At 42.4% G+C, this 23,005-nt stretch overlaps 1 protein-coding gene across 2 annotated transcripts in view; it reads left to right on the top strand.

The window, feature by feature from the left end:
• SLC25A13 (solute carrier family 25 member 13) overlaps positions 1 to 23,005 on the top strand; it is a 125,394-nt gene that overhangs the window by 91,731 nt on the left and 10,658 nt on the right. For both annotated transcript variants that reach the window (XM_073582087.1, XM_073582088.1), the window contains exons 14-15: positions 11,409 to 11,549; positions 17,835 to 17,973. In XM_073582087.1, the coding sequence (XP_073438188.1) occupies positions 11,409 to 11,549; positions 17,835 to 17,973 (280 nt within the window). The remainder of the gene's footprint in view (positions 1 to 11,408; positions 11,550 to 17,834; positions 17,974 to 23,005) is intronic.

Consider the following 23,005-nt stretch of genomic DNA (forward strand, 5'->3'; position numbering starts at 1 on the left):
GTGTGTGTCCCTGTGTGTGTGTGTGTCCCTCTGTGTGTGTGTGTGTGTGTCCCTCTGTGTGTGTGTGTCCCTCTGTGTGTGTGTGTCCCTCTGTGTGTGTGTGTGTCCCTGTGTGTGTGTGTCCCTCTGTGTGTGTGTGTGTCCCTGTGTGTGTGTGTGTCCCTCTGTGTGTGTCCCTCTGTGTGTGTGTGTGTGTGTGTGTGTCCCTGTGTGTGTGTGTCCCTCTGTGTGTGTGTGTGTGTGTGTGTCCCTGTGTGTGTGTGTGTGTCCCTCTGTGTGTGTGTGTCCCTGTGTGTGTGTGTGTCCCTCTGTGTGTGTGTGTGTGTGTGTGTCCCTCTGTGTGTGTGTGTGTGTCCCTCTGTGTGTGTGTGTGTCCCTCTGTGTGTGTGTGTGTGTGTCCCTCTGTGTGTGTGTGTGTGTCCCTCTGTGTGTGTGTGTGTCTCTCTCTATCTCAAATAGGCTTTATTGGTAGGACCAAAATACAATTAGTGTTGCCAAAGCAAGAAAAGAAGTGTGGCAGGGGAGTGGATTATATATATTTTATATAAAATGTTTGAGCAATATGCTAATTGGTGTGTATGGTGCACTTTTGGTGGGTCTCAGAACTCGGTGCTCTGCTCGCTGAATTGGCATCACGCATCCCCATAGCTTACGCTTGCCTAGAGCGAGCGCTGCCTGAAGAATCCTTCTGCATGCACACACTGATGGAACATGAGCCAGCGACACAATCGCCATGCTGTTTGCCAATGATCCGTGAGCACAAGGCGTGGGGGTGAATACTACTATTGCTTAAGAGAAAGCGTATGGGGCTTTGCAGACATTTTGTGGCCAAATTCTTTCGGCTTCATGTATATAAAATCAGAAGCCCCCCCCCCCCGTTAATTTTTGTGTCTTGCTGCAGGAGTCTGGAGGTGTTCTGCTCAACCCGAGCCATTACTAATAAAGTAAGTTTGCGAGGTCACGTCACCCCTTGTGGAAAGATCAGTGCACCCAATTCTGCACGGAGGCTCCTAATAAGCGGCCCCTCTGTGATCAGTCATGTCTGACCCCCTCTCTGCCTTCCCTTTTCCCCGGTGTATCTCTCTTCACCAGCGGGATGACCTAAATACTGCAGCAATGGGCTCTGCTCGTCCTCCTCTTTGTGGAGCGGCCTGACAGGCACAAGTCACGGAGCTGCCAGGAAGTTCTCCGGAGACGTCAGGCGGTGAATCGGTCGCTGCTTTGTTTGATCGCTGACCTTGCTCTGAATTCCAAGTACTGTCCCTTGTTCTGTAGCCGTCGTCGTGACTCATCTTGAAAGCCTGGTTATAAAAAAAAAAAACTTTGGAAAATAAAAGACACAATAATTAAAGTCTCCCGGCTCCTACAGAAGGAGCATCCTTGTCACGGTCTATCTGATCACTTACAAGATGTTGCACCCCTGTTGGTGCGCAGAGATTGGGGGTTGCAGAGGAAGCTGAAGCAGCGCCTGGGCCCTGGTGTCTCGAAGCCCCATAAGAAGTCCGCTTAGGCCAAGTCCAGAAGATCCAGTTCTTAGATTGTTAAAGGGTTTGTCCACAAATGGAATATCGGAAAGGTCATCAATATCAGATCGGTGAGGATTGGTCACCTGGATCCTCCAGATTACAGCCATGCCTGCCTTGTTTGCACCTTACGTTCACCTTCAAATCTCAGAAATTTGTCATGTTCTCAAGACCTGCACCCATCTCGATGATGGGGCCCCTTCTTGCACCCTTGGGATGAGCAAAACAATGGTTACACATGCCGGGGTGATGATGGACACCAGTCCAGTCCTGGCGGTGTGAGGCACATCCTGTTCTTGATAAGGCTAGTTTCACACTTGCTTTTTTTTGCAGCGCGTTTTTCCCGCAAAAAAACGCATTGAAAAAACGCATACATAAGCATACAACTGCTGCGTTTTTTTCAAGCATTTTTATGAACATGCATGAAAAAAACGCAGCGTTTTTATGCGTTTGTATGCGTTTTTAGTGCGTTTTTAGTGCGTTTTTACCGCGTTTGCGTTTTTTTCCAACATTTTTAGGTGGCCCCTCACACTACCCAAACCATGACTTTACTAACCCTAACCCTAACCCTGACCCTAACCCTTAACCAAATCATACTTAACCCTAACCCAAACCCTAAACCCTAACTAACCCTGACCCTAACCCTTAACAAAACCATACTTAACCCTAACCCTGACCCTAACCCTGACCCTAACCCTAACCCTGACCCTAACCCTTAACAAAACCATACTTAACCCTAATCCTGACCCTAACCCTTAACAAAACCATACTTAACCCTAATCCTGACCCTAACCCTGACCCTAATCCTTAACAAAACCATACTTAACCCTAACCCTGACCCTAACCCTGACCCTAACCCTAACCCTGACCCTAACCCTTAACAAAACCATACTTAACCCTAATCCTGACCCTAACCCTGACCCTAATCCTTAACAAAACCATACTTAACCCTAACCCTGACCCTAACCCTGACCCTAACCCTAACCCTAACCCTGACCCTAACCCTTAACAAAACCATACTTAACCCTAATCCTGACCCTAACCCTGACCCTAATCCTTAACAAAACCATACTTAACCCTAACCCTGACCCTAACCCTGACCCTAACCCTGACCCTAACCCTGACCCTAACCCTTAACAAAACCATACTTAACCCTAATCCTGACCCTAACCCTGACCCTAATCCTTAACAAAACCATACTTAACCCTAACCCTGACCCTAACCCTGACCCTAACCCTAACCCTGACCCTAACCCTTAACAAAACCATACTTAACCCTAATCCTGACCCTAACCCTGACCCTAATCCTTAACAAAACCATACTTAACCCTAACCCTGACCCTAACCCTGACACTAACCCTAACCCTGACCCTAACCCTTAACAAAACCATACTTAACCCTAACCCTGACCCTAACCCTTAACAAAACCATACTTAACCCTAACCCTGACCCCAACCCTAACCCTGACCCTAACCCTTAACAAAACCATACTTAACCCTAATCCTGACCCTAACCCTTAACCAAACCATACTTAACCCTAACCCTGACCCAAACACCAACCCTGACCCTAACCCTAACCCTAAACCCCCTTAACTAACCCTAACTCTAACCCAAACCCCTAAATTCCATGGTTAAAAAAAAAAACGCATATGCAAAAAAACGCATACATGAGCATGCCAGTGCGCACATATGCGCATCCATAGGCTATAATGGCCATTTTTAGCGCAAAACGTGCGCATATGTGCGCATGCGCTTTTTTGCAGGGCCAAAAAATGCAACATGCTGCGTCTGGAAAATACCAACGCACACCCCAAAAAAACGCAGCGCATGAAAATCGCATACATGCGCTTACCAGCGTGCAGGTATGCGCACCCATGTTAAATATAGGGGAAAAAACGCATGCGCAGGTATGCGTTTTTTTCCAGCGCTAAAAAACGCAAATGTGAAACCAGCCTAAGAGACACCTCTGTCCAATATTATGACATGGACATTTCTCCACAGGACTTGCACATACCCTTATCACAAGAGGTCTTCAGGTTGTGGGTCGTAGCTTGTATGGAAACCCAGGAGCAGGGTTGTCTCCTGTACTTTGAGATAAGTGCAGCAGTGGAGGATTGTTGATCCGTGACACTCGCTGGGCTTCCTAGCGCCGAGGGTTTGGCAAGGGCTTTTTGGAAGTAAAGTTTTGTAAGTTTCTGGGCCACAGAGATCCTCCCCATGAATGGGCAAGTAATCGAAGTGATGGCAGCCCATCCTCGTTTCCAGTGGAGGCTGCGATGAGATCAGTTCTATGTATCACAGGAAAAGTCTGCTGGGAACCATTTCTTCAGCCATGTTAGTGACGCGTTTGTAGCTTCCTCCTCTGGGCCTCCACCAATTCCTAAGTTTAAATGGCTGCAGGGCTTGCCAAACCTTTTCTTTTGTAAGTGGAAATTTATACAATTTGGACAAGTATGTTCTTCCACCTACAGGAGCTTTTCTGACCTCCTTTTCTACATCCATAGACGATGATATGGAGCCAGCTCCTCTGTAGATCTAACGACTACCGCTCTTCCGCAAAGACTTTGCTCCTTCATCCAGAAGAGCATTTGTGGGGTCAGACCCTGATGTTGGTGGGAGGCCGGGGTCTCAATCTCCATTATAGGATGCGGCTGAGGTCCGGGCTCTGTGTGGCTGCTCATGTCCCCCCCCCCCCCCCCCCCCGTTAATGTATGGAGCTTGTGCACTGGTCACAGTCATGGGGGACAGATAAGGGTGTTCCCACAAAGCTAAAGCTCATGCTGAAGATTAAGATTTCCCTTCCTAAGGGTCCGAGGCCGCCCCCTGATAACAACCCAGAGCATTATCCTCCTCCACCATCTCTACAGGGGGCACAATGCAGTCAGGGGGTAATGTCCTCCTGGAATCACCAAACCCAGACTCCTCCATCAGACGCAGATAGAGAAGTGCGATCAGTCAGTGCACAGAACACTTCTCCTCCAGAGTCCAGTGATGGCGGCTTTACAACACTCCATCAGACTCTCAGCATTGGGCTTGGTGATGTACGGCTTCATGCAGCTGCTCAGCCATGAAGTTTCCGGGAGGCTCCGTGTTTGTGCTGATACCAGTGGAGATCTGGACTTAACAGTTGTGGAGGTGTCTTTTTTCTTCTCCTTGCTTCCTTGCACTCGGCCCCCCGCTCTGTAACGTTACGGGGTCTACACTTCATGGCTGAGTTGCTGCGGCGGTTCCTTACACTTCTCCATAAAATCACTCACAGGTTATGGGGGATGATTTAGGATGGTTATATTCCGGGGGGGCAACTGAGGGCCAGACGGTTTACATCGGGGGGGGGGGGGCGACTGAGGGCCAGACGGTTTACACCGGGGGGGCGACTGAGGGCCAGACGGCTTACACCGGGGTGGGGGGGGGGGGGGGCGACTGAGGGCCAGACTGTTTGCTTGGGACAATGGTGACTGAATGAAAAACTGTAATTCAGTGATTAAGACGTGTCCCGATACTTTCCTCCATATACTGTATCGCGCCTTGTTCCGGGAGTCCCGGCGCTGCCGCCTTCCTTCCTCGCCTGCTCTATTCTTTGCCTCTGATACATGGACTCGTATGTATTGTGACATTTCTACCTGCCGTACGAGGATGAATGCGCTTACTGAGGACATGGTTGCTACGTTCCCTCTTCCTGTAATTACTATTATCCATGCCAACCTCACGATCCGTGCCACTCAACAAACCTTTTGTGCCCATTGATAACATTCCACGGCCTCTCATGGGGTTGGTGTCACATGATCCTCTCCACTTTACTCTCCAGTCGAGCGTCGCTGGGTTCTGACTCCCGAGACCCCGCGGAGTTCACCTTGCATGGTAATTACTGGGAATTAGTCCGCATGGCTAATTTTGTCCACTTCTCCATTGTGCAATTTTCTGTTTGGTAAATTTGATTCCCCCCCCCCTCTTATTTTTTTTTTTTATAAACCCATGAGCCTCGTGACCCCCCGGTTCAGCAAATGGCTTTTTAGCTGCTTTCATCGCATTAAATAGACGCGGTAAAAATGTGTCAGGTCTTTGTGCCGAGAGAACACAAACAAAGCTCAAAGGTCAACGCTAAGGAGGAAGAACAGATCGTGGTGGAGAGAGATATCGTTATTAGTAGCCTGCAAGTTGTATTTAATTTTGCAAAAGTGTAACTTAGAAGGCCACAAAAAGAGACTTGACGCCCCGTCGTTGTGACCCTCGGAGCGAGCCTCTTATATCAGCCCTCAGCAATGAAATGAGACTCGAGACCTCATCCACAGTTGTATACAAACCGAGATCTTCACGTCCGAGCCTCGACGCGTTTCCATTTTTTTATTTTTTTCTCTTTGCATCTGCAATGAAGAGCGATTCCTCCCTAGAGCTTGGGGCTCATCACAAAAGGCAACATCCCCGCTGGATGGCACTGACGACGTATCATTATTGTGTCCTTTTAACCCAAAATGTCTCTGCCAACCCAGCTCTGACCTTCATCAGGATTTTACTTGAGACACCTATAGAAATAGTGAGGATTTCAGTATCTGAAGATACCAGGTGGTGTCTTTTTTTTTTTTTATATATTTTTTTTTATTCCGTAGATCATTTTTTTCCCTTTTTTCCATCAGTGAAATTCACTGAAGCAAAGTTTGCTCCATATCGTGTGGATTTTATACATTGCAAAAAGGTCAAATCTGAAAATCCATGGCACAAGTCGTTCTACTCCTGCAGATATTTTGCAGAGCACTTGGATGGGATTTCTAAAAACTGAATCTGTGTAATACATTGCAAATTTTACATACAACTGACCCCAATTCTAACAACCTCAACTAACAGCTCTTAATTTGATGCCATTGGTTGCACTTTTGATGCAGAATCAGTCTTGCATCCATACTAGACCACAAGTGCTCTGGTGGGAACACATCTATGCATTTGCCAGTTCATGGCTCCTCTTCACTCTTCCCCCTGCTTTTGGCAGCTAATAACAAGATTATATACAGTAGATCCATTATTCACACTATGTGACGTCACAGCTCACCTCCTCCTCCTGTACAATGACTGATGACAACTCTATATACAGTTGATGACACAGAATCCACCATTCCTAATGGGTGATATCACAGCTCACCTTCTGCCTCCTGTACAATGACCCCTCTATACAGTAGATGACACAGGATCATCCACCATTCACAATAGGTGACTGCACAGCTCACCTCCTCCTTCTGTACATTTATTTTACCCAAAGTAAAGCATGCTCAAATAACACTTCTATACAAATAGTTTGAGTCTATTGCTGCTAATTTCCACATAAAGAACAGGAATTATCACCTAGATGTCGTAACTCGGCCTGCAGTCAATGGACTCACATGCTCACCACCAGCATGGAAGACCTCAGATCGCTGCTTACTGTCAGTGAACTGGAATCTTCCTGAACTTAGACTGGTTAATCAGTTGCAAGGTTTTTTATTATTTTTTTATATGAAGTTTGAGTTGTTTTCTACACCAAAGACTTGCAATTAAAGTGACCGGTGAATGTTTCCATTTTCTGACAGCAAGCAGAGATCTTATTCTTAAGACAAAAAAAAAATTCCCATTGAAGTATAGGACCCATAGCGAGTGCATGCTTAATTCTTGTGGTGGTGTTTTTTGTTTGTTGGTTTTTGGGGTAGGGGGCTTGGGTAGGGACGCGAGGCAAAAATGTAAAAGAACAAACCATTTTTGCAAAAGCTGCGACATGTAAAAGTGCACGGACACGAGTCTTCGGTAATACTCCGTTGTGGAGCTGGTGTGCTTGAATTGAAATAAAGTTGGGAAAAGTTTGATTTTCGTGCATTTAAGATTTTTATCTTTTTATTTTTTTTTTTTTTTTTTATATTAAATTTTGAAAGATGAGAGGCGAGATTTTTTTTTTTTTTTTTTTCCAGCAGCTCTCTTGTACACAGAGCCGCAGTAACGGCCATGCTAGCTGAACACAATATTGTGACACAGGAGCCGGGACCTCGATGCTTTTGTAATGTCTGTCAAGTGGGTTGTTCCGCAATTTGGCCGAACTTCTAAGCACTCTGCCACACACATGAAGATGAAACGCTGCACACTTTTATAATTTTGTTTTTTTTTTCTTCTCCTTCCTCCCTCTCTAGAACATGGCAATGCTGGTCACAACTTGTGAAGTTTTCAGCTAATCTGTTTCTACCAGTCGGAATTACTCATTGCGTAAAATTCCTTTACACCTTTCCAGCCGCCCTTTGTCATCATTTTTTGATTTCTATAGAACTATTTTTGTTACACCTTAAGATCAGTGGCATATGAATGAAAATATAACTGCAACAATACTGATTACTATGGTCTAGAATGTATAGGGGGCAGTATTATAGTAGTTATATTCTTGTACATAGGGGGCAGTATTATAGTAGTTATATTCTTGTACATAGGGGGCAGTATTATAGTAGTTATATTCTTGTACATAGGGGGCAGTATTATAGTAGTTATATTCTTGTACATAGGAGCAGTATTATAGTAGTTATATTCTTGTACATAGGGGCAGTATTATAGTAGTTATATTCTTGCACATAGGGGCAGTATTATAGTAGTTATATTCTTGTACATAGGGGCAGTATTATAGTAGTTATATTCTTGCACATAGGGGGCAGTATTATAGTAGTTATATTCTTGTACATAGGGGCAGTATTATAGTAGTTATATTCTTGTACATAGGGGCAGTATTATAGTAGTTATATTCTTGTACATAGGGGCAGTATTATAGTAGTTATATTCTTGTATATAGGGGCAGTATTATAGTAGTTATATTCTTGTACATAGGGGCAGTATTATAGTAGTTATATTCTTGCACATAGGGGGCAGTATTATAGTAGTTATATTCTTGTACATAGGGGCAGTATTATAGTAGTTATATTCTTGTACATAGGGGCAGTATTATAGTAGTTATATTCTTGTACATAGGGGCAGTATTATAGTAGTTATATTCTTGTATATAGGGGCAGTATTATAGTAGTTATATTCTTGTACATAAGAGCAGTATTATAGTAGTTATATTCTTGTATATAGGGGCAGTATTATAGTAGTTATATTCTTGTACATAGGGGCAGTAATATAGTAGTTATATTCTTGTATATAGGGGCAGTATTATAGTAGTTATATTCTTGTACATAAGAGCAGTATTATAGTAGTTATATTCTTGTATATAGGGGCAGTATTATAGTAGTTATATTCTTGTACATAGGGGCAGTAATATAGTAGTTATATTCTTGTACATAGGAGCAGTATTATAGTAGTTATATTCTTGTACATAGGGGGCAGTATTATAGTAGTTATATTCTTGTACATAGGGGGCAGTATTATAGTAGTTATATTCTTGTACATAGGGGGCAGTATTATAGTAGTTATATTCTTGTACAGAGGAGCAGTAATATAGTAGTTATATTCTTGTACATAGGGGGCAGTATTATAGTAATTTTACTCTTGTACATAGAGGCAGTATTATAGTAGTCATATTCTTGTACATAGGGACAGTATTATAGTAGTTATATTCTTGTATATAGGAGCAGTATTAAAGTAGTTATATTCTTATACGTAGGGGGCAGTATTATAGTAGTTATTCTTGTACATAGAAGCAGTATTATAGTAGTTATATTCTTGCACATAGGAGCAGTATTATAGTAGTTATATTCTTGTACATAGGGGCAGTATTATAGTAGTTATATTCTTGTACATAGGGGCAGTATTATAGTAGCTATATTCTTGTACATAGGGGCAGTATTATAGTAGTTATATTCTTGTACAGAGGAGCAGTAATATAGTAGTTATATTCTTGTACATAGGGGCAGTAATATAGTAGTTATATTCTTGTACAGAGGAGCAGTAATATAGTAGTTATATTCTTGTACATAGGGGGCAGTATTATAGTAGTTATATTCTTGTACATAGAAGCAGTATTATAGTAGTTATATTCTTGCACATAGGAGCAGTATTATAGTAGTTATATTCTTGCACATAGGAGCAGTATTATAGTAGTTATATTCTTGTACAGAGGAGCAGTAATATAGTAGTTATATTCTTGTACATAGGGGGCAGTATTATAGTAGTTATATTCTTGTATATAGGAGCAGTATTATAGTAGTTATATTCTTATACGTAGGGGGCAGTATTATAGTAGTGATTCTAGTACATAGAAGCAGTATTATAGTAGTTATATTCTTGCACATAGGAGCAGTATTATAGTAGTTATATTCTTCTACATAGGGGCAGTATTATAGTAGTTATATTCTTGTACAGAGGAGCAGTAATATAGTAGTTATATTCTTGTACATAGGGGCAGTATTATAGTAGTTATATTCTTGTACATAGGGGCAGCATTATAGTAGTTATATTCTTGTACATGGGGGCAGTATTATAGTAGTTATATTCTTATACGTAGGGGGCAGTATTATAGTAGTTATATTCTTGTACATAGGGGCAGTAATATAGTAGTTATATTCTTGTATATAGGGGCAGTATTATAGTAGTTATATTCTTGTACATAGGGGCAGTAATATAGTAGTTATATTCTTGTACATAGGAGCAGTATTATAGTAGTTATATTCTTGTACATAGGGGCAGTATTATAGTAGTTATATTCTTGTACAGAGGAGCAGTAATATAGTAGTTATATTCTTGTACATAGGGGGCAGTATTATAGTAATTTTACTCTTGTACATAGAGGCAGTATTATAGTAGTCATATTCTTGTACATAGGGACAGTATTATAGTAGTTATATTCTTGTATATAGGAGCAGTATTAAAGTAGTTATATTCTTATACGTAGGGGGCAGTATTATAGTAGTAATTCTTGTACATAGAAGCAGTATTATAGTAGTTATATTCTTGCACATAGGAGCAGTATTATAGTAGTTATATTCTTGTACATAGGGGCAGTATTATAGTAGTTATATTCTTGTACATATGAGCAGTATTATAGTAGTTATATTCTTGTACATAGGGGCAGTATTATAGTAGTTATATTCTTGTACATAGGGGAAGTATTATAGTAGTTATATTCTTGTACATAGGAGCAGTATTATAGAAGTTATATTCTTGTACATAGGAGCAGTATTATAGTAGTTATATTCTTGTACATAGGGGCAGTATTATAGTAGTTATATTCTTGTACATAGGAGCAGTATTATAGTAGTTATATTCTTGTACATAGGGGCAGTATTATAGTAGTTATATTCTTGTACATAGGGGCAGTGTTATAGTAGTTATATTCTTATACGTAGGGGGCAGTATTATAGTAGTTTTATTCTTGTACGTAGGGGGCAGTATTATAGTAGTTATATTCTTATATATAGGGGGCAGTATTATAGTAGTTATATTCTTGTACATAGGAGCAGTATTATAGTAGTTATATTCTTGTACATAGGGGGCAGTATTATAGTAGTTATATTCTTGTACATAGGAGCAGTATTATAGTAGTTATATTCTTGTACATAGGGGGCAGTATTATAGTAGTTATATTCTTGTACATAGGAGCAGTATTATAGTAGTTATATTCTTGTACATAGGGGGCAGTATTATAGTAGTTATATTCTTATATATAGGGGGCAGTATTATAGTAGTTATATTCTTGTACATAGGAGCAGTATTATAGTAGTTATATTCTTGTACATAGGAGCAGTATTATAGTAGCTATATTCTTGCACTTAGGGGGCAGTATTATAGTAGTTATATTCTTGTACATAGGGGCAGTATTATAGTAGTTATATTCTTGTACATAGGAGCAGTATTATAGTAGTTATATTCTTGCACTTAGGGGGCAGTATTATAGGAGTTTGCTTTTTTTTTTTTTTTTTTTTTACAAACAATATATTCATGTTGTGTATTTTAGGCTGGCGGCTCACAAGTAATATTCACCAATCCCCTGGAAATTGTGAAGATCCGATTGCAAGTGGCAGGAGAAATTACTACTGGGCCCCGTGTTAGCGCCCTGAGCGTACTCCGAGATCTGGGCTTCTTTGGACTTTACAAGGTAACTCTCGTCATCCTTTGTATGAAAGACTTTCCTTATCACTTGCTCTTTACACAGATGTATGACACAGGAAATCTCATCATACAAGTCCATGTTACATATTCACATTGTTACACTGTATTGATTTCTCCAATATGGGATCTAAAATACTACTTCCTTTTCCATGAATCTGCCAGTTTCCGAGCAAGTGGCAGAAAAATCTAAAATAAAAAAAATAAAAAAAAACTATAGAATCACAAGAATGTCTTACTCGGGTGTTACTTTTTAGTAAAGTGTCAGTCTAGACCTGAGCGCACGGGATCGCTCAAGTGAGGTGCTGTAAAGCCCCCTAGTGTCTTCTCCGGGAAATTGTTGGCTCAGGTGGTGCCCAGGTGCCTCCAGCAACACTCTATATAGGGGAGACGGAGCAGGATCGCCTGTCGAGTAGGTCACGAGTAATGCCTTTTTCGCTGCCTACGACTGTCTATCTGATGTCTCCTGCTTCTAGTTATTGTAGCAGATATGTATCCACACCAGAGTTGGAAATTTTAGAAGCGTTCAGGACGTCACAATATCTATTGGGTGCGGTATAGTTACATGTCCTTGGTAGGTTCATATCACTATCAACATTAATGTTCACATATATTCACACGACTGTGAGTGAAGATGTGGATACTGATTGGGTTTGGGTTGGTGCAACCTCAGGATTTGGTGCATCATATTCAAAAATATCTTGAACCGAACAACGATGTGTATTTATAAGAGCAGGATTGTAAGGTATATCAAGGAAGACTTATTCATTTACTTGGTGTAAATCCCGCTGTTCTCCTGAATCCGGCGTTGTTCTTCTTTTGTTCCTGCGCCTCTCCATTCCTGAGATATGGCCACTTCTGCCCTGTATGTAACTCTAGTATTTTTGGTCAAGTGGGTGTGGTCCCTTGTTTTCTGTGGGTGTGTCCATCATGGACACGCCTAGTTGGTTAAAAAGACCAGATTTGTATATACAAGGAAGTAGGGGCCATCTCTCAGGAATGGAGAGGCGCAGGAACAAAAGAAAAACAAGGCCGGGTTCAGGAGAACAGCGGCATTTACACCAGGTGTAGAAAAATAAAATATCATCTAGTGCCAGGTTCTTTTTAAAGTAATTTAAGGGGAAGAGAACCTCATACAGTTTTTGGTCTGATAACGGGATGTCGTGTCACCCGGATATACCTTCAGTTTATGATCAATGGAAGCGTGGCCTTAGGGACCCCACTGATCCAAACAATAAAGGGAATGCCGCATTGGTTTATTGTGATGTCCCTGCCCCTGCAGAGCCGTGCTCCTGGCCGCCGAGCCAAGAGGGGAACTGGAGTTGACCTCATTAAAGTTGATGTGACAATTTTCCATCTTCCTGCATGACCAGGTGTCGCTACGCCGGGAAAACTTGGAATGTGACTCGGCACTACACACCGGCGCTGCTTCCCCTTCATTCTCAGAATTGTCCGGGGTCCCAGAAGTCAGTGTTCTGTTAGGTCAGAAAATGTTTATAGGAGGCTCAGCAGCTGCCCCATTATAGGTACTAGGACTCTGCTCCTGGGGAAAGCAGGGTGTGGGGCTTGTTAGGGTATGTGCACACATAGTTTTTTTGTCTCTGCGGATTTTGTAGAGAAAACCGCAGGAAATCCGCAGGACAAAGTGCTGCGGTTTATCTGCGGTTTATCTGCGGTTTTCACCTCATAATGGATGAGGTGTAAAACTGCAGCGTTTCTGCACCAAACAATTGACATGCTGCGTTTTGAAAACCGCAGCAAAACCGCGCGGAAAAAAACGCAGCATGTGCACAGCTTTTTTTTATTTCCATAGGAAATAAAGGTACTGTACAACGCAGCAGAATCTGCAGCGTTTCTGCAGAGCCAAAAACGCTGCGGAAACGCAGCAGAAACCGCAAAGTGTGCACATACCCTTACTGCACCATTGCTGCATCCCCTCTATTTTTAATAGTCCCAGAGTTGAGACCCCACTAATCATAAAATAATGGCATATCTGGGCAGCACGGTGGCACAGTGGATAGCACTGTATGGTGGCTCAGTGGTTAGCACTGCAGCGCTGGAGCCCCTGGGTTCGAATCCCACCAAGGACAACATCTGCAAGGAGTTTGTATGTTCTCCCCGTGTTTGCGTGGGTTTCCTCCGGGTTCTCCGATTTCCTCCCACATACCAAAGACATACTGATGGGGCTTACAATCTAAATTCCCTATCGGGGACAGTGATGATAATGTGTGTAAACTGTAAAGCGCTGTGGAATATGTCAGCGCTATATAAAAAAAAAAAAAGATTTTAAAGAAAAAAGATATCCTAATGTTGTTTCCCATCACTTGATAAAAATGTAACATCCCTCTAATGCGCTCTAACCCTTCTATGACTAGGCGATTTTTTTTTTTTTTTTTTTTTTTTTTTTTTTTTTTTTTTAATATATATATATATATCTTTTTTCCCCAAGGGCTATAACTTTTTTTTTTTTTTTTTTTTTTTTTTTTTCATAGCCTTTTCCAGGGTTGGTTTTTGCAGGATGAGTTGTAGTTTTGATTGACACCATTCATTTTACCATATACTCTTAACAAAAATGGTAAGTTGAGTTAAAAGTAAAAAAAAAAAAAAAAAGCCAACTTACTGAAAAAAAACCCTCTTAAAATGTAACTTTTATTAAGTACCTTTTAAAAACCTGGGCCAGATTACTCTTTTCCACACACTGGCTGAGTGTAATTAGTGTGCAGCACTACATATCAATCTTGTACATATTGTTTTTGTCCCTTCCCTTCCCTTTTTTTTTTTTTTTTTGGCTCTTATGGGCAGTTCTTGCAGGAATTTTTTCCTGTGCAGTTTGTTATATCTGGCCAGATACATTTAACTGGCTTTTTGACTGGGCAGATCCGTTTCATCTGCAAGTTATCATCCATTCTTTAGTAATGCTGGAAGCCCAGTTAGCCCATGGAGTAGGGGATATTTGTATCAAAGATCAGGATTAAGGCTTTTTAAAGGTACCGTACTTAATAAAAGTTAGGTTTTTTTCATTAAGTCGGTTTATGCTCAACCCTTTTTGTATATATTTTTTGTAAGGTTTTTTTTTTTTTTTTTTTTTAAAGCCACCATTATTTTTTGGGCTTTCTTTTTGCATCGTCCATTTTGCAGTAAAATCTGACCTGCTAACATGACGGTACAATTACACCAAACGTACAAGATTTGTTTGTTTTTTTTATTCTTTAGGCATAAACAAAATGTGGAACTCTTTAATAAAAGGAAAAGAAAAAAACTTTTTGTCGCCGTTTTGAGACTTGTCATTTTTTTTTTTTTATTATTCTGCCAGTTGGAGCTGTATTAAAGGTCTATTTTTTTTGCACGTGGAGATTTTTTTTTTTTTTATAATATTTTGGAATAAATTACACTTTGATTGCGCTTTTTTTTTTTTTATCGCGTTTTTGGAGGGAATGTGCGGCAACCCAAAAAAATAATTCCTGAAGTTTTAGATTTTTTTTTTTTTGTTTTTTATTTTATTTTTTACTATACTTAGCGCACATTACAAGCACTTTTGTAATTTACTGCTGCTTCAAATTTTCAGCCGTTCTTGAGATGCGATATTAACACTTTTTTGTTTGTTTTTGTTGCCTTGGAGACCGTCCACCGCTGCTAGACAGCACAACGATAACAGTGCTCACAAAGTAGAGCTGAGCGAATATCTTCGGTTCCCCGCTTATTCGGCAAGCTGTATTGCTTGCCGAATCGGCTACAGAGGGAACCCGGCATACTGGTGACACAGCCACGACACATACAGCTGCGGCGGCGATCAGCTGTTCAGCCGGCGGGATCCAGGAAACCGGGTTCCCGCTGTTGCTTATTCGGCAAGCGCTATAGCTTGACGAATAAGCGGGGAACCAAAGATATTTGCTCCTCTACTCACAAGCTCTTTTCTATTCAGCTTGTAAGAAATGCTTTGTAGCCATGCCAGAATTGCTGGTGCAGTTAATCCCAGTTTACAAGCTAGACAGCAGCGGTGGTCGGTCTCCTAGGCAACAAAGATATAAACAGAACAAAAGTGTTAAAAACTCAAAAACGGCTGTAAGTTTTAAGAAGCCGTAAATTGCAAAAGTGCTCGAAATTACAAGCTCTAACTGAAAAATATCCATCTATGAAGATCAGAGAATAACCCTTTAAATCATACTGGTTCTCTCAATCTCATCAGTTTTGTCAATATTTTGTTTCAGTGTAAATTTTATCTTTCCACTTAATTGCTCTTCCTTCATAATAAACTTGTAGAAACCACAGCCAATAATGTAAATGGGCCTTAACGCCCCTCATCTATTAGTGCCCGATCGGTCGTCCCGCTTGCGCCCCTTCACAGGTAATCCTTGGGTTTATACATCCCTGATTTTGCCGGAGGAGGTGGACAGCCTTGTTGAATCACAGAGCGAAGTTGCCGCCTATTGTTTGCAGCCATTGACTCCAAATGGCAATTATTTCTAGACCCTGTAAGATATAAGGGAAAGGAAGGGGAGAAAAAAAAAAAAAGTGCTTAAGAGGGGGTGGGAGCGTATACAGGTGCCAGGAGCATTAAATAACCCCAGCAGACAAGGTGCACCTCTGTCTTCTATAGATGAAGCTTTCTCCCTCCCCGTCTGGCATTTTCCCTCTTGCACGAGACAATGTGCATTCACTGCAGGAGACCGGGCTAAGCCTGCGTCTCCCAGACGCGCTGGCTCCTTCTGCCCAACCCGACACAGAGGTGCCTTTGTGAGCGTAATTACTCTCCCCTTGTTGTAGAGATGGCTGTTTTTTGCAGGTACGGACACTTTTTTTTTTTTTTTTTTTTTTTTTTTTTTTCCGGAATATGCAAAAATTAGCATGCTAAAGAAAAGCCCTCCGAGCCTGGAGGGGTTAACCCCGGCCGTGCATCCCACGTGGAGGAACCTGGGGAAGCAAAGGGTTAAACGCGACTTTAACGTTTATTACATCATCCTAATAAATGATCTCTCAGCCGGACATTCGTCATTTCCCAACAGAAGCCGGGACGTAACTCAGCTTAACACAATGGGTGACACCTGACGTGGCGGCCCGTAACCGCAGTCGCTGCCTTATTTTTTATTTGCTTTTTTTTTTTTTTTTTTTTTTTTTTTATATCATTAATTCAGATTTAATGCCTCGCTGTGATTTGTTTGCATTCCACTTTATCCACGGTAATAGCAAAAAAAAAAAAAAAAAAATCAGTTTTGTTTTCATTGGACAAACGTGTCCACATAGAGGGGTGGAAATTTATGGATGAATGATGGCGCATTCTTTATGTGCACTGGGATGACGAGCGGCGAGATTTATTGGCACCGAGAAGGGGGGTTCAATGGGACAGAGACTTCATATTAAAGGGGAATGATAGTTTTTGTAAGTCAGGAGCAGGGGGCTGTTACTGTCTTTTTTTTTTTTTTTTTTTTTTTTTTTTTTCTTTATTTAAATATGTATATTAAAAATGGTGCCATATATGTCAATATCATACGCACTTTTTTAAAACTTGGCTAAAACTTTTTTAAATCTTTGCCTTCCTCATTTTACATCTTCGGGATTTTTTGCAGGGATTGTGGTGATTGCTGTAGCGGTGTTTTTTTTTTACATTTTTCACATTTTAGATTTTTTTTTTTTTTTTAAATGTATCAAATTTTTTTAAAAAAAAAAAAATTATTTTGTTTTTTATTGTATATGTATAGAAAAATCTCCCTAAAAAATAATTGTACAACACGGAAAGTAAAATTATTGATGCTGATGTGTTTAATGCATTAGGGTGCGACAGCCTGCGCAAGCCGGCGCACGGACTACCCCCTTTGAGCCAATGGAAGCACAATTTTGTTTCACAGTCACGCGACTGTCGGCTGTGACGCCGCAACATTAGTCTACAGATTATTATTCCACCCTAACTACCCACATACAAGCACATTTGGCAGAGGGGGAGGAGAACAAGTCGCTGCCGGACAACACTAATGGCGGCTGTGGTCAGAGGTGATGGGAAATGGGATACTACTTTTTAGGACAAAACGATCGGACATGTTGACATCAAACAGCCCAATCGTTCTCATTCAGGGGAACTTTGAAATATCCCCCATACAAATGAGATGTTCGGCCAGTCCCACCGAAATTGTCCGGTTTACCCTACATTAACCTGATATGTAAGGGCACAAGCATCACCTGTCAGGGCTAACGTGTTAAGCGTCAGACAGGGACTTGGCGGCCTTTATAGAATTGCTCCAGTGATCGGTACTTGACCCGTCTTGGTTTTTCTCTTACGCAGGGCGCCAAGGCTTGCTTTCTCCGGGATATTCCTTTTTCGGCCATATACTTTCCCTGCTATGCACACATGAAAAGCGGCTTCGCCGGAGAGGACGGCAGAGTTAGCCCCGGGTATCTCCTCTTAGCTGGAGCCATCGCCGGTAAGTGAAACGCGTTTGTTCTCATTTAAAGTGGTTTTCCCCCTACGAATAAAAAGCTTGCAACAAGTTAACAACATAAAATCGATCCACCACCGCAGCGGCTCAGGCGCTGCACAGTCCTCCCAACCGTCTGTTATTTCCTGTTGCACCGATTATGTCCCATAACAGGGACATATGACCGCTGCAGCCAATCACTGGCAGTATGGCGGAGAGGGTGAGATGTCTCCAATTATTGGTCACATGTCCCTATGGTAGGATGTCATCCCTGCAGGAGGAATTAAACAGCGTTGGAAGGGGAGATGCGGGGGCGGGCGAGATGTTAAAGGAGTTTTCCGATGCAACTTGCTTCTGAAGCAGTCGTGAGCTGCAATGGACAACTCCTTAAATTTTTTTTTTAACCCATTCTAAATGATTTAGTAAAAATACTAATACTCAAAATTAGACTTCAGAAAACCTTTAAGATGGGGACACAGGTATGTATTATAATTTTGTGTCTTACCACATTTCCTTTAATAATAACCTGTCTGCTCTCCTCCTGATGAGTGCCATATATTAAAGGGGATGTCCAGGATTAGAAAAAAAGGTCTGCTTTCTTTCAGAGACAGCGCCCCCCTTGACTATAGGTCGTGCTTGGTATTGCAGCTCAGCTGTATTCACTTCAATGGGACCGAGTTGAAAAAAACAGACCAAACCTATGGTTAGCGGTTGTGCTGTTTTTGAAACACAGCCATGTTTTTGTAATCCTGGACTACCCCTTTGAGTTCAGGTAGTGGCAGTGTTGAAGTCCCAGCAAACATGTTAACATCGAACTTGTCAGCTGATACATGTTACCACATACATGGGCAGCATGATTGCCAGGTCTCTGCCTAGGCCTGCATGTAGGCAGAGACCTGTCAATCTAAGTCAAGGGATGGGGAGAAGCTGCCAGGGCCCGCCTGCCCGACTAGTGTACAGCTCAGCAGCTATTAAAAGGTTTTTCTGTTACACCGAAGTGTGTCAGAGTACAACATGCCCAGCTGAGACCGCACGACTACTGCCTCATGCCTTGCTGCCCACGAACGGGGCAACGTGTTTCAGCCGTCAGGTTCCCTTTTAATAGCTTGGAGCCCCCTGTGCAAGAAGTATGCCCCTCTACCTTTTATAGAGACCAAGCTACAGATAAAGATATATTACAGAGTCTCCTCTCATTACTACATTGCCGTCTCTTATTACATGGTGCCCTCTCTTGTTATGTACAGCACCTTCCCTTATCGCATAGTGCCCTCTCGTTATGTACAACACCTGATCCCCTTCCTGGTATAATGTGCCTTATCCTGGTCCCTTTTCTGGTATACTATGCACCATTCCAGTCTTTTTATTATAATGTTCCCTTTCTGGTGTAGTGTTCCCCCGCCCCCCCCCGGCTCCCTTTCTGGCAGAATGTCCTCGGTTCTGTTCTAAAATATATTAAAGAAATAAGGAAACGGACACAATTATGCTCCCCTTCCCCAGCGCTGCCATGCCTCACCCGGGGTCCTCTCACCGGAGCCGGCAGCTGAATTCCGTGTCCTCACCATGGTGCATGATGTCACTGCCACGCGCCCCCACCTGCTGGCATCTGTGCATTTCCGTGCAGGGAGCCGGCGGGTTCCTTGTGCTGCAATACATTTCAGCTGAATTTGCATCCTCGTACTCTCATTCAGCTGAAATAGACACTGGTGCCGGCGGGTCCCCTCCACCTCTGGACCCCGGTGAAGCTGCAGCGGCGATTTATCCACCCCTCTCCCAGACACCTGCGAATCCCCGTGCCCAATCAGCTGCTACTGTGCTCATGTCCTCTTGTAATTAACTGTACACTTGCACGATACCCGTCGATGGCGCGCGTGTCTCCACAGGGGTGTGAGATTGTAAATTTCACCACCACAGTCAGATCTGGAAGCCAGTTCCAGATCCAGATGAAGCGCTCTCCATGCTCCAGGACCGTCGTCTTTCTCGCCCTGCGTGCAGCATTTCCCCAGCTGCTGCCGGCGATGGCTGTTTCGTGCAGGTACGCCGCAGTGATGGGTGGTCTCCTCTTACATTCTTCACATATTTTGATAGATTTTTACTGGAGCAACACAAAATAAGCTTTGGAGTTTACATGGCTCCCTTTTCTGGATCTGTGCTGATAAATGTAGTGATGGGGGCGTTATCGGGAGGCAGGAAGGTGCAGCAGGTCCCAGCGCCATAGAGAGAGGTGCACTGTCATGACTTACTGGTATATAGGTACGGAAAGTTAACTCTTTCACTGCCAGAGAGTTTATTAGTTTTAGACTTTTGCCCTATCCCTAATCCACCTGATCGTCAGCACTTAACTTTGTATAGTTCAGCCTCTTGTTTAAGTACCCCTAAGAGAGGCTGTACTGTAAGGCTATGTTCAGAGGTCTAGTAATCATCAGTTAACTGATGAGTTTTCTATAGACTTCAATGTAAAAAAAAAAAATTAATAAAAAAACTACAGGTCAAGATGTTTTTTTATTTTTGTTGGACGAAAAACTTGCTTCCGGAACCGTTCTATCTGCTGATTACTGTACATGTGAAAATGGCCTAATAGTAGCTGTATAATGCTCATCATAAGCTGTGATCGTTGTTCCCATCCCTTGCTCCCGTGGAATGTGTGTTTTGTACATTGCATTCTGTTTCATCCTATAGGAAAAAGCGACTCCTCCAGAGTACAAGTAATAATGTATTAATTAGGGGGTTACCAGGAGATCACGTGACCTAGCTGAGACTAAGTACACCATGAATTCCTGGTTAATAAGCCGCGTAAGGTACTAGAAGCTGAAATACATATATAGTAGGGGACAAATGATGGAATTAGGCAAAGAAAATAAAAACCCTGGAGTGCTACTTTAACTTTGATCCTAGCTCATGACCTCTTTCATGGTATAGTCAATAATGATGGCATCTTGAGTGTCTTGAAAGAGAACAGGCTCAGTCTATAAGCCACATTGTAGGGTACCAATGGGTCACCATGGCAGCTTGGCAGGTCTGATCTCCAGGATGGATCTTGCTCAGAACGGTGATTAGTGTACAGTGGTTAATCTGGGTGGGTGACTGACTACACACATTACTGTAGCCAACCTGAGGCCGATTGAATGCTCACCAACAGCCCCTTCTTCAGACACTGCCAAATGCACGAAAGCTCAGCCAACAGCCCCCTCTCCTGAGCTCCACACACGTGTGACCGCTTGGCCTCTTCGAAAGATAAGAATGAAGTGATTAAACAGAGTCAGCATGGGTTTGTAACTAATAAGTCATGTCAGACTAACTTAATTTCCTTCTATGACAGAATCACTGATTGGGTGGATCAAGGAAATGCTGTAGATATAGTATATCTTGACTTAAGCAAAGCATTTGACAAAGTATCTCACACAATCCTTATTGAAAAAATGACTAAGTATGGAATGGACAAGACAACTGTTAGGTGGATTCATAACAGGCTTAGTGATCGGACCCAAATAGTGGTCGTAAATGGCTGCACATCCAGTTGGAAGAATGTCTCAAGTGGGGTACCACAGGGCTCTGTCCTGGGCCCTGTATTGTTCAACATCTTTATCAATGATTTAGAAGAAGGAATTGAGGGTAAACTGATTAAATTTGCTGATGACACAAAGCTAGGAGTGATAGCTAATACTAGAGAAGAGAGAGAGAGGATTCAAAAAGATATAAATAAACTGGAGAAGTGGGCAGCAACTAACAGAATGGTTTTTAACAGGGAGAAATGCAAAGTACTACATCTGGGCAATAAAAATGAAAAAAGCATATACAGAATGGGAGGAATAGGGCTAAGCAACAGCACATGTGAAAAAGACTTGGGTATACTAATAGATCACAGACTGAATATGAGTCAACAGTGTGATGCAGCAGCAAAAAAGGCAAATGCAATTCTAGGATGTATTAACAGAAGCATACAGTCTAGATCACATGAAGTCATTATTTCCCTCTACTCCTCTTTGGTCAGACCTCATCTGGAATATTGTGTCCAGTTTTGGGCACCACATTTTAAAAATCAACAAAACATCAACAAACTGGAGCAAGTTCAGAAAAGAGCAACTAGAATGGTGACCGGTCTGCAAACCCTGTCTTATGAGGAAACATTGCAGGATTTGGGATTGTTTAATTTGCAAAAGAGAAGACTGAGAGGAGACTTAATAGCTGTCTACAAATATCTAAAGGGCTGTCACATTGTAGAAGGATCAACTTTATTCTCATTTGCACAAGGAAAGACTAGAAGCAATGGGATGAAACTGAATGGGAGGAGACACAGATTAGATATTAGAAAAAACTTTTTGACAGAGTGATCAATGAGTGGAACAGGCTGCCACGAGAAGTGGTGAGTTCTCCTTCAATGGAAGTCTTCAAACAGAGGCTGGACATCAACAGACATCTGACTGGGATAATTTAGCGAATCCTGCTTTGAGCAGGGGGTTGTACCAGATGGCCCAGGAGGTCCCTTCCAACTCTACGATTCTATGATTCTAAGAACGTTCTGTCAACAGCCCCCTCTCCTGAGCTCCCCACACGTGTAACCGCTTGGCCTCTACGTACAAACGCTCATCCAACAGCCCCCTCTCCTGATCTCCCTGCATGTGTGACCGCGAAGTACGAAAGTTCAGCCAATAGTGAACTGTGCTCAGACCCCTTTGTGTCTCCCGACTCCCCCACATGCATAAACGGTCATCCGTCAGCGCCCCACTCCAGACATCCTCTGACCCAATGGTCCTGACTTCGACGATACAAATGAATGCTCGGCAGACAGACCCCGCTCCTGACTTCCCTCTGCATATGAATTCTTCGCCAAATCTCACACCCCCATATGTGACTCTGCCAACAGCACCCTCTCCTGACTACCCGCAAATGCAAGAATGCCCAACCAACAGCCGCCTTTTCTGACTATCCGCACTAATCTCCCATGAAGATTGAAGTGTTTGGCACTGACCTTGCATCGTGCCTAATCCTTCTACCCCGACATCTGGGAAGAGTCAGAAGGCCCCCTTACATATCAAATGGT

The sequence above is a fragment of the Dendrobates tinctorius genome, unplaced genomic scaffold (genome assembly GCF_039654945.1).
Source record: "Dendrobates tinctorius isolate UK_male_01 unplaced genomic scaffold, ASM3965494v1 ptg000070l, whole genome shotgun sequence".
Classification (NCBI taxonomy): domain Eukaryota; kingdom Metazoa; phylum Chordata; class Amphibia; order Anura; family Dendrobatidae; genus Dendrobates; species Dendrobates tinctorius.